Below are 18,111 nucleotides of genomic sequence, written 5' to 3'. Positions count from 1 at the left end.
AAACTTTAGATATTTTTGTATTGAAAAATATATGTTGACTTAAATTTAAATGATCCAATCTTTATCAACTAACAACATTTCAAAAATAATTAAATTTAAATAATAATATTTTTTTATAGTCATATCAGTGCAACTACACTAATTTGATTTGAACAACGCTTAAAAAATTATAATATATATATATATATATTTAATTTCAATTTCAATGTGTTTGGATGACCGAGTTAAGAGTTGTGGTTAATTTAAATATTTATTTGAGAGTAAATAAATATTTGAGTCAAATCGTGGGTTGACTCGTGCATAAACTTAAAATTATTAAATAAAAAATGTGATACACAAGTCTCAAACAATTGTCATCTAACAATATAATATATATAATATAAGTTCAACATTTTAATCAACTAAACTAATAATATTTTATATTTTAAATTCAACATCAAAATTAATGAATTTATATCATTTCTAATCATTTAACTTTAACATTTTAACCAATTTTAACCAACTAAGTTAATTCCATATATATATAATTACGAAATTTTATAAATTATATATATATATATATATATATATTACTGAAAGTTATATCAACTGCAAAAGCCGTCGTTAAAATTTATAATGCCGACTTATTAACGTCGGCTACCAAAACCGTCTCGTCTACGTTAAAGATTTGGACGTTAATTTTTAAAAAAATTTTAATCACGGCAATTTCCCCTAAAACCGTGGTTATTAAATGATATTATTAACCACAGTTTTAGGATAAAATCGTGGTTAATAAAATGATATTATTAACCACTACTTTAGGACCGTGGTTAATAAAATGATATTATTAACGTCGGCTCTCCTCCTAACGCCGACATTGATATTGTTTGGTTTCGGGTTTTGGCTATTTTTTGAATTTTATAAAACCTGTTTCATAAATAAAAAATACCATTCATAAATAAAAATCACCAAATTTCAAAACCTCAAAGCATCTCAAATCGTATTAGTACAAAAATCTGAAATATACGTCAATCGTTACTGATCGGGGAGAGGAGGGGACATCTTAGACATGATTGTCCTTATAGACTCTTGTTGTGCGCACTAGTCACATCTCTTCCATTTCACATGTATGTTGTGAATCCGTTGTTGCATGTTCATATTCCATCTGTTGTTGCATGTTCTTGTTCTCCTCCATGAGCAATTTTTGTTGTTGACGTTAAGACACACATGAGCTGTTGATGCTTGAGGAAGAACTTCCTCGTTAATCGGGTCTAAAATGAGTTGAACGTATTCCCGATCTCATCCCGATCACCCTCCTGTGTCCCTGTGGTCCCAAAGAAGACTCAAGGATCTCAAAAGGAGGATTGATCTTTATTTATACATATAACCGACAGACCTAAAGTGTGAAAAAAGTAGGTAAATTGATTTTTTTTACACAATCCATACATAAATAAAGTATAATAAAAACTATAGTAGTAATCACCCTCTTATGGGAGATTTCAACCCAGTACTTATTTGGTTACTTAAATCTCAACTTCCAAACCTTGGTGACATAAATTACATCAAAGTTAAACAAGCTTACAAGCACAAGATGCTTATTATTAGTCTTTGGCTTATGAACAATAAAAACTAACAATTCCATTGAAGTTCATGTGGGGTATAAGCCTACTGCAATGATCAAACATTCTTCACAAATAAAGGAGATCTAACTGAAATAAACCTGACGTAAACCACCTCCAAGTTTAACAATTTGATTAGTCATGTTGGTGAAGTCTAAAACAATATCTCCATGCATTTGAAAACATAATTTGAAGTGATTAATTTGTATGTAAAGAAAAGTTAATTTACAAAGTAATATCAAAAATGTAAGAGGTGAAATTGGAACTCACAACAATCAATTTGATTAGTCATGTTTTTTTAGGTCTAAAACAATATCTCTAGGTATATGAAAACATAATTTAAAGTGATTAATTTGTATGTAAAAAAAAGTTAATTTACAAAGTAATATCAAGAATATAAGGTGAATTGGAACTCACAACAAGACGATCAATTTGATTAGTCATGTTGGTGAGGTCTAAACAATATCTCCAGAAAACAATATCTCCAGAAAACAATATCTCCAGACATCTGAATACATAATTTAAAGTGATTATTTAGTATGTAAAAAAAAGTTAATTTACAAAGAAATATCAAGAATATAAGAGGTGAAATTGGAACTCACAACAAGACGATCAATGGAGTTTGATATAGAAATTGAAGGTTTAATCGGCTGAAAGAAGATGCGGCGCGGCGCCACGGACGGAAGAAGGAGGCGATACGAGGAACGAACGATGGGCAAAGGCTTGCGGCTGCGGCGAAGAATCGCGGGAGAGAACGCTTGTGGCTGCGGAGCGGAGAAGAGAGAAAGAAGAAGTTGATTCAATTTATGCAAGTTATCAACGTCGGCATTAGTTATCGTATGCCGAATATTCATTTAATAAATATTAACCACGGTTTACCATAAAGCCGTGGTTAATATTATAGGTTATTAATCATGGTTTTATCAAAACCGTGGTTAATATTCATTTAATGAATAATAATTTTTCAGTAGCTCTTGTTTATTAACCACGACTATACTAAAGCCATGGTTAATATTCATTTAATGAATATTAATCACGGTTTTACAATAAAGTCGTGGTTAATATTATAGGTTATTAACCACGAGCTTTGGTAAAATCGTGATTAATAGTCGTGGTTAATATTCATTTAATGAATAATAATTTTCTAATATCTCTTTTTTATTCACCACGACTTTACTAAAACTGTGGTTAATATTCATTTAATGAATAATAATTTTCCAGTAACTCTTCTTGTTAACCACAACTTTACTAAAGCCGTTGTTATATAATATTAACCACGCCTTTATGGTAAAACCGATGTTACTATTAAAAACATTTATTTTCCAGTAGCTCTTCTTTATTAACCGCTTTACTAAAGCCGTGGTTAATATTCATTTAATAAATATTAATCACGTCTTTATAAGTTATTATTAACCACAACTTTACCATAAAACTGTGGCTAATAATATTTATAAAAATGACGGAAAAAAGGCTGAGAAACATGACTTTTAGCCACGACGTTCATGACCAAAACCATGACTAATAATAATGGCGGGAGAGTGACAGAAAAGTCAGAACATTTCTAATATGCTCTTGAGTAGCTCGATCAAAGTTTGGCTCACACTCGTTTTCATTGAGCTCAAGTCGAGTTCAAGTAGCTCGATTATAAAATTGTGCTCTTGCTCGAGCTTTATATTTGTTGTTCGATTAACATAATTTCCTTTTGTCCCGTAAGACTTCCATTTTCAAACCCTCTATCTTTCTCCTTTCATTCTCAAACAACCAAATCTCATCTCTTTCTCTTCTCCTTTTATTTCCGTTTTTTCCTCCTTCCATTCCTAACCGCCAAATTCACCTCTCTTTTCTCCTTTTATTTCCAAACGGTCAAATCTCTCTCTCTTTTCTCCTTCTATTTTTAACGGTTAAATCTCTCTCTTCTCTTTTCTATATCTTTCAGATTATTTATCCATCAAAATACTTTAAAACATATATTTTTTTGAATTCTACTATTAACCGAGCAACTTTTTCATTGCCTTCAACCCTTCACTATTTAATATATTGAATTTTGTAGAATTTGAAAATCATTAATATTATGTTTGAGATATTATTTAGTAGTAAAATATAATTTTAATTAATAAAATTTAACTTTCAAGTTTTCGAGTTCGAGTAGCTCAAATTGTAATCGAGCCGAGTTCGAGTATATATTTTGGTACTCGATCGAGTTCGAGTATTTATAATGTAATTCAAGTTGAGTTCGAGTAGTATGATACTCAGCTCAACTCAACTCGTTTACACCCCTAGGGTCGCGCACTATGAGCGTTTTTTATATTTTTATTAGACAAAATTAACCGGGTTAATTAATTTAAATATAAACTCAATCGTAAGTTAATGGGTATGCCAATTTTAAAAAAAATTATTTTCTTTAATTTAATAAAATATATATATATATTTAAAAAATTAATGAAGGTGTATTAATTAAGAATGTAAAATATTTTCTTTTTAATTTTACTTAATATTACTTTTTAATATATAATTATATATATAGATAAATAATTTTATTTTTATTAATAATTTTATATTTATATAATTATATATTAAAGGTATATAACAACTTATTTAAAACTTAATTCATAATATATTTATATAAAAATGAATTAATTTATTTAATTATTTGTTTCTCTTTATATTAAAAAATATGAGGTGAAAGTAGAAATTATTGAGTATGAAAAATATCTTTTTTAATATGAGTGTAATGATTTATTTTTAATTGTTAATGTTTATAATTCGAAACTTGCCAGGTAGTAATGTAATGATTAAATGTTTATAATTTATAATAAAAAAAATCAGTAGTTCGAATCTCACTAGTTTCAAGTTTGAATAATTATAAAATTTTATATGAAGGAGTGCAAAATGATCGGAATGATAGATCAATTAGGGAACAAATAATATGTTGGTTGACCGAAGTGAGAAAGTCTATTATATTATTATATAATAAGATGAGTGTGTTCAAATGTGCTCAAAATGTTAATCTGATTGGTGTTGGTTGACTGAAGTAAGAAAGTCTATAATATGATAAGATGATTGTGGAACTAAAAGTTATATTGGTTGATTGAAGTGGAGATGGTAAGAGGTTGATAAAGAGGAGATTTTTGAGTGAATGAGAATGTTTGTAATATGATACATAGTCCGGTTGCAGATAACAATGAATAAGTTGGTTACTTGATATGAGAGATAATAGATGTCGATAATGAGGCATTTTTTGGGTGAAATGAGAAGCTCTGCAATATGATATATATAGTTCAGTTACGAGTAACAATTGATATGTTGATTACTTGAAGTTGCTGGAAATGAGATTTTTTTAGTGAATGAGGCAAATGATAATTGTAATATTTTGCATTTTAACCGTGTCTTTTTTGCAGCTTTTGTAGTTGCCGGGACTATGTGGTATGGTTCAACAACTACCCCGATCAAATTATTTGGGCTTACTCGTTATCAATGGGATTAGGGGTACTTTCAGCAAGAGATATATCGAAGAGTTAGTGTTGGTCCAGCTGAAATTCAAAGTTTAGTAGAAGTTTGGTATAAGATTCCTGAAAAATAGCTTTTTATGATTACATTGGTAATAATCTAGCCAAGGGGATTATTCCGAGCAGGCCCCATAAATATTGGGGATGGAATAGTGGTTGGATGGTTAGGACACTATTTTTTTTTAGAGATTTTAGAGATAAAGAAGGATATGAACTTTTTGTACGCCGTATGCCTACTTTTTTGAAACATTTCAAGTTGTTTTAGTAGATAACAACAAAATTATTAGAGATGACGTTTCTTTTCGAAGAACAGAATCAAAATATGGAAATCATTCTAGTAACCTCTAATGACACTAATGAAGTAAATCATTCTAGTAACCTCTAATGACACTAATGAAGTTTCAAATTATATTATAGTTCTCTTGTTCTTCCAGAATATTAAAACTCGTTATGTTCATTAATGTTTATATATGTCGTATATTTGGATTATATATATATATATATATATATATATATTTATTTTTTTTGTTTGTGTGTTTTCTCTTTTATTTTTTTTAAATGTAAAATAAATGTTATATTTTGTTCAAAAGGATCAATTGAAATATATATTTTATTTTAATTGAAGTAATAATTTATATATATATATATATTACAATTAATATTCTCAATTTAATATATATATATTAAATTAAAATTATTTATATTAATTTTTTTATTCAATTAATAATAATTAAATTACAATTTTCCTTGTAATGAAAATATATTTTAATCAATTTGTTATACTAAATCAAAATCTCCTTAATTATTTTAAATATTCTAATTAAGAATACTAATAATAATACTAAAATGATATATAGTAATGGATAAAATTTATATAAAAATCAAATAACAAAATGAGAATAATAGATAAATAAATAGTGTAAGAGTTTGTATTATTATTTTATTATTATACTATATTCTTACTACACATACAAAATTAAAAATAAATATAGTTCATTGTTTATGTTATATGTTAAACCAAATTACAATAATCTATGTAATTTCAATTGACTTTTCTCTTTATAATTTATATCTTTCACACAACCTAAGTTAGACAAATTGAACCTACTCTAAATCTAGAATATATTACATTGCATAACTCTAAGAAATGTAATTCTCTTTTAAACAAAAATATAATAATTCTCGATAACTATTAATTTATGAAATAAAGTGATAAAGATAAATATTTATGTAAAATAGTTAGAACAGTTAGAATTGTTACATTAATATTGTTTACCAATTCTCGAATTTATAACTCAATAGAAAAATTAAAAAGATAAATGCATATTAATCAAATTATACACTACATTAAACAATATTTTTTAAGTAACATCTTTAATATTTATTTATTCTTAAATAATTTACGGAAAGAAATACTATTAAGATTTTCATTAATGATATAATAAAAATATACAATACAGGTAAAGAATTTTGTAATATAAGAAAAAAAATATGCAAAATAAAGTAAAAAATTTAATACATGGAATATGGATTTAGTAAAAATATATTTTTTTAAATAGTTGGTCCATGTGGAGCTTTTTACATCACTAGATTAGATAATTTTGATTAGGAATTTCACACACAAATAGCATAGGAGCTTGGCAATCTTGAATTTAATTATATAAATAGGCCCTCCCTAATCCATGCATACACACATCTCCTCTTTCATATTTCATCTAAACATCCTTAATTTGCAATTTAAAAAGCTATGGTGAGGATAAGCAAAGGGCGTAAAAAAATCACTATGACCAAAATGCAAAATGAGAGCAACCTTCAAGTTACCTTCTCCAAGAGAAGAACTGGATTATTTAAGAAGTCCAGTGAACTGACTACACTTTGTGCTGCTGAGATGTTGGTTATCGTCTTCTCTCCGGGGAAGAAGGTGTACTCATTCGGTCACCCAAGTGTTGAGGAATTGGTTGATCGATTCATGGGTACTCATGGCTTGTCCTCCGGGCTTTCTCATGAGACCCAACAACTAGTGGAGGCTCACCGGATGTCTAACATAAGGGATATGAATACTCGACTCATGGAGGTTCAGGAACAATTGGAGGTGGAGAAAAGGCGTGGGGAGGCGGTGACTCGAGCCTTGCAGCATGGAAGGGAACATAGGTGGTGGGAGGGTTCAATTGAGAAGATGACATATCTTCAACTTGAGCAGCTCAAAGGGTCTCTCGAGAATGTGAAGGCCATGGTTGCTCAAAACATATCGGAGGTTTCCAACCCGCTTCATTTGCTTGCAGCTACTAGTGGACCACCTAGTTATCTTTAAGAATTCCTCCAAATTGATGGTTACAATCAAGGCGGTTAAAATCTCGAGTTAACTCTTAAAATCTTACGATTTTACGATTTTACATTATGCTAACGAGTCTGATTTTAAGTAAACTCTTAAATATGTAAACTCTTACGATTTTAAATTTACCATAATAAGATTTTACGATTTTACGAGTTTATAAATAATTACGATTTTACGATTCTATACGATTTTACTTAAAATAAATAAACTTTTATTTAAAAAATTAAAAATAAATTTATTATTTATTTAAATTAATTAATTAATATAATTAATTTTGTAAGTATAATTTTTTATAGTGTTATTTACTTATTATTATTTTTTAATTTATTTTATATTAAAATATATAATTTTTTAAAATTGAATAAGTATAAAATATTTAATTATATATATAAATAATAATTATTATTTTTTCAAACTAAACTCTTACGATTTCATGTAAACTCTAGATTTTACGATTTTACAACTAAAAAACGATTTTACGTAAACTCTCGATTTTGACAGCCTTGGTTACAATATCCTCATTCCAAATATTACAAATATAATATTTAAAGTTTAATATTAATAAAAACTAATTTGTCACAATGAGTTAATTATGCTTTTAAAGTATTTGTTATTCTTTGAGAGGGAAATATCTAAAGTCTATGACTTGGTTACCCTAAAAAAGCCTGCACAAATTTGCAAGGGCTCCCCTTTGATAGCCTAATATTCTAAAAATATTCTTATATTCCCCTCAATTTATATATAATCCATATAACCTTACGCAATGGGATGAAATATGAGATCTAGTGTTACAATTTATCCATGAACATTAAAATTCAATGTCCAACTTTTTTACTTCAAGTCAAATACTTTTTTTTACTACTAATTGATGTCAATATCAAAATTGTGCTTATGATCTCCCTCAATTTATTTATTTATTATAGTAAGAAATGGTGTGAATATTATTATTAAATTTTTAATATATTAGTTTCCTTGTAAACTTAGTATAATGTTTATAGATTAAACATAATGGGAAAATGTATTCTTCAAAATAGAACGTTTATGAATTAATTTATCAATTATGTAATTCTGATTTCTCTTAAACTGATTTAGAACTTAAAAAAAAAAAATCAACGTTTAAAACGTAGCCCAAAAAATAATCAACAAGCTGTCAACGTTTGAAGTCGATCAAACGTTGCAAATTTCGGCAAACGGAAATCTTCTCCGGCTACTACCTCAAACTTTTAAATATGTTTTTGCTCTAATCCCTCTTGTTATTCTCAAAACTCAGTTACTTTAAATGAAAAATAGAAAAATAATGTCTCTTCACATTATATAATGTGAACCTAAATAAAACTCCCACGAACTTAGGTCTCTCCAACTAGAGGACAAAATCCAACAAAAACATAAACTATGTAATACTTACAATATTTTTTCTATTTTAACAGAATATTAGAACTATGTTTTATATTTGAAGTAAAAGAATATTAGTATTTGCTGTCTTCATCCCTATTATTTTAGTAATGAATGAAGTGCTCTAATAAATTTATTATTATTATATATATTTTTTAATAATTTCTACTCCTAATTTTTTTTATATATTTTCTTAATAATTTCTACTCCTAATTTTTTTTAAAGTTATCTGAAACTCTATAGTTATTTTTATTAGATGTTGTTTCTTATAAGTAGTTATTGTCTATTTTATTTGTTAGTCTTTTGGGAAACATATAAGATTTTTTTTTGGTTATTTAGTCGACAATATATCAACCTTTTCAATGATCGGGTCAGATAGGCACCCCAGCGTTTCCGCATTTATGTCCGAAATTGCCTTGATTTAGGTGCATGAAAGTAGGAATTTAGGGCGTAACAACTTGGTATCAGAGCAACGGTTCCGAACCTTAGTACTTTCACACATATGCTCCTGCAGATGCACCTCCAAGGCCTTCATGTCTGTAAATTGTTTTTAAATGATGTTTTTGCATGACATGAAATCGTTTTTCATAATGGTTGGAAGTAATGTTTTTCATGAAACTATTTTTCACAAACACACACTATTTGTACTTCCTTTATGATCGAATTTCGGGGACGAAATTCATTATAAGGGTGGTAGTTTGTCACACCCTAAAATCACGTTTTTCTTGACCGAGGAATCTGCGGTCCAGACCGAGATCTACGACCGTGGATGATGGCACCCAGGGCCGAGTGGTCCGACCGAAGATTCCGCAAACAAGGAATTCTAAGGCAAATACTTTTCTATACGCTTTCTAAAACCCACACAGTGCTATTTATCATGTATTTTATATAAACGATGCATTTGGTTTCAAAGCATGTTTTCATTGCAAGTCCATAGTTTTCTAAAGAAGGATGGTTTTGAGTTAAGGGCTATGGAATCTAAGAGATAATCATGGAGGAATTGACGGATACGAGAGGATGGCCACGCAGGATGAGCTCTGGTGGTCCGATGCTCTCAAATTGGCTGGAGGAATTGACGAAGGGATGCCCACCCCGGAGATTCAGCCTCTCCGGGCTAAGGACCCGAATATGTGCTCAGTATGCAACTATACATGATTGACTGATGAGATACCCTTAAAAACCCTCATGGATGCAATGACTTAAATGGTTTTCTTATAAATGCTTGCTGGGTCCGTAGACTCACTATGCTTGTGTGGTGTAGGAATCCAGCCAACGGATTTTATGACAGGTGAAGGAAGAGTTGGAGCGGAAACGTGGTGTTGGAGATGTGTGTGGAAGGAGGGACCGAGACCGTAGGACCGTATTTTCTATCAACCTTTTCAATGATCGGGTCAGATAGGCACCCTAGCGTTTCGGCATTTATGTCCGAAACACAAGTAACATCAAAATTATCTTTAAGTTATTATTACACCCCCAACAATCAATACTAACATAATTCTACATTTTTCGTTAATTTATTTAATAAATACAATGTCATTATGTCGTTAGAAAATTACAACAATCACGAGTAATTTTGAATTTTTTTTTCCAATTATTGTTTCATTCCCGCAATCAATACATATAAATTTATGTTTTTTTCACTAATTTATTATTAGATGAATCTTAACCCTTTTAAATTTATTAACCTAGTAAAATATATTATTAATATTTATAATCTCATTACAATTTTAAGTTGTCCAATTCTCTTTAATCTTAATTTGAAAACGAATATTATTATTATTATATTAAAATTTTTAAAATTGTAATGTCTATATATTAAATAAATGATTTAATGCTATATATTATTCAATACAATATTCTTTCTATTATATCTTTCTATTTAATAAAATGTTATAATAATATTTATCATGTTTTCAAGTTCAATTTTATTTATTTATTATGGTTATACCCTTTTTTTAAAAAAAAAAAATCATAAATTTAAGAAACAAAGACAGTTATTTTTCTTTTCATAGAACTCTATTAAACTTCGCTAAAAGTAGTTGTTGAAATTGTTTGTTTAATAAAATTATATACTCTTAATTAGAAGTTTGAGAAGATAAAAAGAAGTGGTGGTCAATCCAAAGATGATACTGAATACAATCTAACTCTAATTATTTGATTTAGGGTTCTTGGTCAATCCAAAGATGAAGATCTGTGATTAAGAAAGTTTGAATTTTTCACATTTGTTCTTCTGTCTGTAGAAGATGGCGTCATTCTTTCCGGATGAGATTCTAGAAAACGTTCTTTGTCGATTGCCTGTTAAGTCTCTGCTCCGTTTAAGGTGCGTTTCTAAATCTTGGCTTTCTCTAATTAGTAGCCCTCGTTTCGTCAAATTGCATCTGAACAGATCAGTCCAAACCAAGAGCAATCTTAGTCTATTCCTGATAACCGGCCACGAATTCTTTCGGTGGAATTTGTATTCCCTCGACCACGATCTTCAACCGCCGGAGGTCATTAACCATCCGATCGATGGCCATCCGTTTAGATATCGGTGGTATACAATCGGCTCCTGTCACGGATTGATCTGCTTGTCAAATTCCATTGATGACACTGTCTATTTATGGAATTTATCAACAAAAAAGTCTATAAAACTGCCTTATGCCAATCCTTCTAGCAGTTGCTATGATAGATCTTATGGATTTGGTTACGATAACACCAATGACGATTACAGAGTGGTGAGAACTGTGTTGGGTAGAGATGCTCAAGGGGACATCATCAATTACGAGATTAATGTTTATAGTTTGAGATCAAATTCGTGGCATATGTCAGAGAAGTTTCATCACTGTCCAAATTTTGAAAGTAAAAATGTCATGGCTTGTGGAGCTCTGCACTGGATTTCAGGAAATATAGAAGAGGAAGAGAAAAGTTGGATTGTTGCCTTTAATCTTGGTACAGAGAAATACCGAGTAATTCCACTGCCTAAGTACAGTGGTCCTCATTATATTATATGTTTGAATAATTTTGAAGAATACTTATCATTATCTTGTCATTACTACTCAAATGTCGTGGATGTTTGGTTATTAAATGAATATGGTGGGAAGAATGAATATTGGTCGAAATTAATTTCATTGCCGGCAGCAGAACCTCAGACGGACAGCCCAAATTTCCAGTCTGTGAAACCGCTTGCTTATTCAAAAAGTGGTAAGAAAGTACTGCTGCAGATGGATTATATTTCGCTTGTTTGGTATAACTTAGAAGATGAGTCAGTTGAAGATATTATGTTAAATGATTTGGGACCTTTTTTTGATTTCTACCCTTGATTGGAAAGTCTAGTCTCCGTCGATGTTATAGCAGCTGAAGCAGCTGTAACCAATGCTAAGAAGAATTCAAGAAAAAGAAAGAAAATAAATGTGAGTAGATATAGATAAATATATATCTTAAATTTGATAATATACCTTCAATGTTTTTTTTATCCTTATGTGAATATCACATGCTTCTTCATAACCAGATTTCATATTGAGATTATATTTGAAAACAAAACTTAATAGATTTATTGTTTGTTCTATTCGGAAACAAAAATAAGTGATTTCAAATGAGTGTTATACAAGTCACTGTTTTTTTTTGTTTGCGATTATAGAATATGATTGATAACTGAAGTATAATCTGATCAAGATTTATGTATTTTTCTTTGACAGACGAAGAAAAGTGTTGATGATGGAAAGATGAAGAAACAAACAATCAAAGATTGAGGGGAAAATAAAAAGTAGAAATCTTTCACATATAAATAAATAGCTGCTTTAGTTACATGGTTTATTACTGCATACTAGAAACTGTTGTAATTTGGAATTAGAATGACTTGGCTGGCAGTGAATCTCACTTGTAGAGTTCTAAGACCATTTCAAAATTTATAATTCATCTTATTAATCTATGCCTTATGTTAAATCTCAAATCTTTTTTTCATTTAAGTATTATTAGGAGTCGTCCCCAAAGTTATGGGGTGTATGTTTCGTATTCACTAGAATCTAGGTTTCATGTGACCACCTAAAGTGGCCTTTTCAAGTTAAGTTATTTGTTTGAAATTTAATTTGTGAAACTCTTTATTCCAGCTGAATGATAGGTTTAAGATGCACTATCTGAAAATTTTACAAACTAAACGAAAATCTTTTGAATTGTGCATGCTGTTTCTTTCTTCGGAATCTTGGTTCTTGATTCTTTCAAGCAATAGATGCAGATAAATACAATTCTCGATAATATCTTAATTTGTGTGATAGAATGGAGGAAATGAAACCTAAGTGCATAGTTGAAGGTCAAATTATAAAATACTAGTATCTAATAGATTTGAATAACAAAATAATCTGCATAGTGATGGAATGAGTACTTGAAAACTTGATACCTGCATAAAATTGAAATAACAGTTGGGTTCGGGATACTTAACTTTAATTTAAAATGTCCAACGTGCCTGTGCCTAAATAGTGGCCAAATAGGACTAAACAGGAACACAAAATTAAAGTACCATTTTATAAAAGGGATCGGCACTTCAAATCCATACTTGATGTCCATTCAAACTTCTAAGATAAGCTTTAATTATTTATTAATTTTTTTTTAGGTAGGGTAGTTAGCCGACATGATCAACACTAAACTAAATTAGCCTATTAGGCTTAACATTTAAAGCATATAGTTAAATACGTAGAGAGAATAAAAACGTACCCGGAATTAAAGGCTAAACACACTGTCCTTCCAACTTTTATTGATCCAACTTGAAATATATTACAACAGGGTGATAGTGATAGATAGAGAGTACAATACAGACTTCAGGGGTCGTTTTTCGCCTCCCCTACCAACCAAACATGAACAACTATTTATAGGAAAACATTTTACAAAAGTTTAAAACTTGAACAGTGACTCCCGAGATTCCCGGGATAAGTTTTTTCCACAAGTTACGGATCTTGTCTTCTTTTTCTGCAAACAGTGCCTCTCGGGATTCCCGGGATAAGTTTTTCCCGCACCTTACGGATCTTGTTTCCTCTTTAAGTCTTGAACTGGCTGGACGATGATGATCCAACGTCTTTTCTTGAAAAATTTTCAACCAAGGTGTCTTTGATTGCTTCGAAAATGTCTTCAATTCCGACATCACTTTGAGCGTCTTGGAGATAATCAGATGCCATAGTTGAATCTGATTTGTTTGATTTATTATCATCTTCAAATTTAGACATAAAGTTTTTCTTCATTTCTTCAATGTATGCAGATATCATCTAGCTTTTTGATAAGTTCTCTGACCTCATTCAAAATTTTTTGGAGATATAATCAAACGGGGACGGTGCTTCAGCTACTTATCGTTTTTCTTCATACATACTTATTTGCTGGTGTAGGAGGTCCATTGTCTCCTTCCCGAATCGTTCATTTGTTTCCTGATCTATTCTCATTATTTTATCCCAAAATTTATAGTGAGATGATCTAAATAGACAAGGAATGCCTGTTTTGGTATAACCAAATTCAGGAATCCATTTCCAAATCCAGGGAATGGAAAATTCAGTAAAAAGAAACATGAAGTTATTCCTTCAATATATAAATTAGCTTCTTGTTTTTTCAGAAGCTGGGGAGATACCTCTCTCCATTTATCAAATAGGACCTTGATTTCTTCTGGTAAAACCTTTGAGCTAGGACCAAAACAGTAAAACCAGTCTATGAACTAGTGGGGAATGTCTCCTCTATAGACATTCGCACATACCTTGATGAACCATGAATTATATTTATTATTCTCATAATTTAGTGCCTTATTGAAGGCATCACAATAATCCCAATAATTAAATTTGATTGTCGTTGTTTTATTAAACGGTAATTCTCTTTCTTTCATTGGGGATATTCCCCAATCTTCGAAGGAAATTGTCTTTTTTATTATTATTTTGCTGAAATTATAAATTTCTTTGTTTGCGCCAGAGAAATGTGATATTTCACATGACCCACTTTGAATAAATATTTGTTCATAAAATATTTGGGTCTTATAAGTCCTCAATGGTGTGGATGTATTATCCAAATACCTTTGCATTATTTTCCATGGCTCACTTTTCCATTTGAGAACTTTTTCTTCTAGGAGAAATATAATTTCTTTATATTCATTTCTCATAAATCCAATATTATTAGATTTTGATTCTTCATCTCCCAGTATTATGGCGTACGTTGGATTGTCCTTTTGATTGTCCGTACTTTGAGAGAGATCCATTGCTATCAGCTTTTGTTTACCATATTGAGATATGATCTCTGGTGTTCTGCCCCGCCCTCTTCCTCTAATAGAGGAAGATCCTCTTCCTCTATTAGAGAAAGATTCATAACCCCTTCCGCTCATTCCTATAAATTTAAAAATTCACGGGTCAAGAAATCAGGAAGATTATTATTTATCCATTTTTTGTATGTTATTTCAAAATCAAATGGGGCTAAATGAGTTTGCCATCTGGCGAACATTTATTTTGATACATCATGTTTAAAGTCTTTCTGGAACATGAATTTAGTTGCATTGCAGTCTGTTCGTATAATAAATTTTTGATTATATAAATCAATTTGGAATTTTAAAACACATTTGACTATTGCAAGAATTTCTTTGGCGACTGTCGCGTACTTCTTTTGAGAATTGTTCCATTTTCCTAAATGGAATCTGACAAGATAGACTTGTTTTGTTTCTGGATCTAGTTGAGTTAATATTCTTTCAAATCCTATATCAGAGGCGTCAGTCTCAATTACCTTTTCCCAATTTGGGTTACTTATCATTAAACAAGGAAGTACCTTTACTTTATTTTTAATTTTTTTAATAACATCTGTATGATGGTTTGACCATGGCTTTGGATTTTTCTTCAGTCTTTCATATAAGATTGATGTATCTTCTGTTAGATTTTTATAGTATGGAGCCACATAATTTAGGCTGCCTAAAAATCTTTGTAACTGTGTTTTATCAGTGATTATATTAGAGAATTTTTCCGCAAATTCTATGTTCCTATTAATAGGAGTAATATTTCCTTTTTCAATGATATGACCTAAAAACCTTATTCTTGTTTTGAAAAGATTCATTTTTGGTTTAGAAATTACTAATCCATTTTGAGTTATTATTGTTTTGAACATATTTAAATGTTTAAAATGGGTTTCAATTGTTTTTGAATAGACTAATATATCATCAATGTAAACAATTATAAATGTGCTATAAGGATTGAAGATATTATTCATAGTTTTTTGAAATTTGGATGGAGCATTTTTTAATCCAAACGGCATAACATTCCATTCATAATGTCCTATAGGGACATTGAATGTTGTTTTATATCTGTCAGATTTCTCAATCTGAATTTGCCAATATCCTGATTTTAAGTCAAACTTTGAGAATATTAAACTATCATATAGCCTATCTAATAGATCCTTTTTATTAGAAATTGGATGCCTAATCCATTTTAATACCTTGTTAAGGGTTTATAGTTTATTACTAACCTTGACACGCCTCTTTCGATTTCTGAATGTTTATTTACATAGAAAGTCGTACATGACCAGGGTGATTGTGATGGACTTATTAACCCTTTCTGTAATAGCGCATCTATCTCCTTTTTGCATAATTCCAGATATTCTGAATTCATTTGGCAAGGTCTTGCCTTTGTAGGAATATTCTTTTCATTAAAAGATTCCTCATATGGTAGTGAAACTATATGTTTCTTTCTATCCCAGAATGCATTAGGATGTTCATTACAAAAATCTATTGAAAGTTGATCTTTTAGTAGAGCTATTTTTTCTTGTAATTTAGGATTTTCTAGTTGTTCATCTATTGTTATAAGACTTATTTCTTGTTTTAGAAAATATATTTGATCTTGTTTGGCTTTGATATGATCATATATACTATGTAACATTTTAGTAAATGGTTCCACAATAAATTCTAGAAAAATATCATGTTTCTGGAAAGTTCATATAATACCTTTATTATCAATCATCTTAATAGGGTAGATGGTGTTTAAAAATGGGGTTCCAAGTATGACCTGATTTGATATATCTTTAGCAAGTATAAACTTTGAGGAATACACTTATTATCAGTACATATATAGGCTTTTGGCAGCTTATATTGGATTTGGAGTTTATCCCCACATGCATGCCACATGGTATGGCTTGTTTTATGAAAATACCTAATAGGGATTAGTCCTTCTTGAATAACATTTAAATCTGATCCGCTATCAACAAGGGCAGTAAATGACCTTGTATAATGATTATCTATTGGGAGAGACATTTTTATGTGCCATTTTTGGGATTTAACCATTTCTATTGTGGATAAAAAAATTTCTGAGAAGATATTTTCTTCAATTTTTGTTTTGTTGTCATTATATTGATTATTTTCGTGAGGTTTATCCTCAAGCTTAGTTATCCTAGACTCTTGTATAATATTCTTCTTTTTTAATATTTTAATTTCTTCCTTTAAATTATTAATTTCTTTGTAAAGATTTGTGAGAGTTGTATTCTCTTCTTTGTTTTGAATCTTGTGTCTAAGTTGATTCATTACTTCACTCATAGTGTAAGATTTATTATGATTATTATAATTTAACCTCTTTTCTTCTGCCTCTTCTTTTTTAGAGGATGAAGTTCCTTCTTCAGAATTAAACTGATCTATGATCTGCATTCTTAATTTTGGGTCTTCAATGGCTTTTAATAATTCAAAAGCATGATTTGATGTTAAAACATTAACTTTCATATCTGAAAATTGAGATATGATTCTATATAATTTTGATTTGTCAATATTTTGATCTAGGTTATTTGTTTCTATTTTAGGACAATTCAATCCTGATCGACAAGGCTCACATTCGGGGTCTTTTGAGCTTAATTCAGAAATATTTTCATTATCTAGATCATCTATTTCAGAATCACTAATTATTGAATCTGAATCAGATTCTTCAGATTATGAGTTTTGTAAAGTTTGGATTATTAATCTTTTTGTGTCTTCTGGAATTTCAAGATTATTAATTTTTTTCTTTGTCCAACAGTATTTTGATGTGTGTCCAAATTTTTCACAGTTGTGGCATTTCCTATTATTTTTGAAATTTTTTGACTTGTTTTTAGCCTTTTCTTCCCTCCTCTCATGTTTTAAGTCTGAGTATTTTTTGAGTGGTTTTCTATATTTGTGAAACTTATTATATTTCACCATTTTCTCTTTTCTAGATGTAGGACTATCTATACCAAATTGTTGGCAGAATTGACCTAATTGTTGTCTTTCACTTTGACTCTGTCTTTTAATTTGTTGGTTTAACCTTATTTCATTACATAAGGCTACCCCTTCTTGTATACAAGT

The 18,111-nt window shown here is 29.7% G+C and overlaps 2 protein-coding genes across 2 annotated transcripts; both read left to right on the top strand.

Moving 5' to 3' along the window:
• The first annotated feature begins 6,851 nt into the window (after nt 1-6,851).
• On the top strand, nt 6,852-7,415 carry LOC124934819 (agamous-like MADS-box protein AGL62). The gene has a single exon (XM_047475320.1). It carries the CDS (start codon nt 6,852-6,854, stop codon nt 7,413-7,415), a length of 564 nt encoding a protein of 187 aa, XP_047331276.1.
• Nucleotides 7,416-11,045: 3,630 nt separating this feature from the next.
• On the top strand, nt 11,046-12,130 carry LOC124934817 (F-box protein CPR1-like). The gene has a single exon (XM_047475318.1). It carries the CDS (start codon nt 11,075-11,077, stop codon nt 12,128-12,130), a length of 1,056 nt encoding a protein of 351 aa, XP_047331274.1. The 5' UTR covers nt 11,046-11,074.
• The last annotated feature ends 5,981 nt before the right edge of the window (nt 12,131-18,111 follow it).

Source organism: Impatiens glandulifera, chromosome 4, assembly GCF_907164915.1.
Source record: "Impatiens glandulifera chromosome 4, dImpGla2.1, whole genome shotgun sequence".
NCBI classification, from domain to species: domain Eukaryota; kingdom Viridiplantae; phylum Streptophyta; class Magnoliopsida; order Ericales; family Balsaminaceae; genus Impatiens; species Impatiens glandulifera.
This window is presented reverse-complemented; position numbering and strand designations above follow the sequence as displayed.

Excerpts from the sequence above, each read along its gene's own strand:
- LOC124934819 (XM_047475320.1), top strand. The coding sequence starts at position 6,852 with ATGGTGAGGATAAGCAAAGGGCGTAAAAAAATCACTATGACCAAAATG.
- LOC124934817 (XM_047475318.1), top strand. The coding sequence starts at position 11,075 with ATGGCGTCATTCTTTCCGGATGAGATTCTAGAAAACGTTCTTTGTCGA.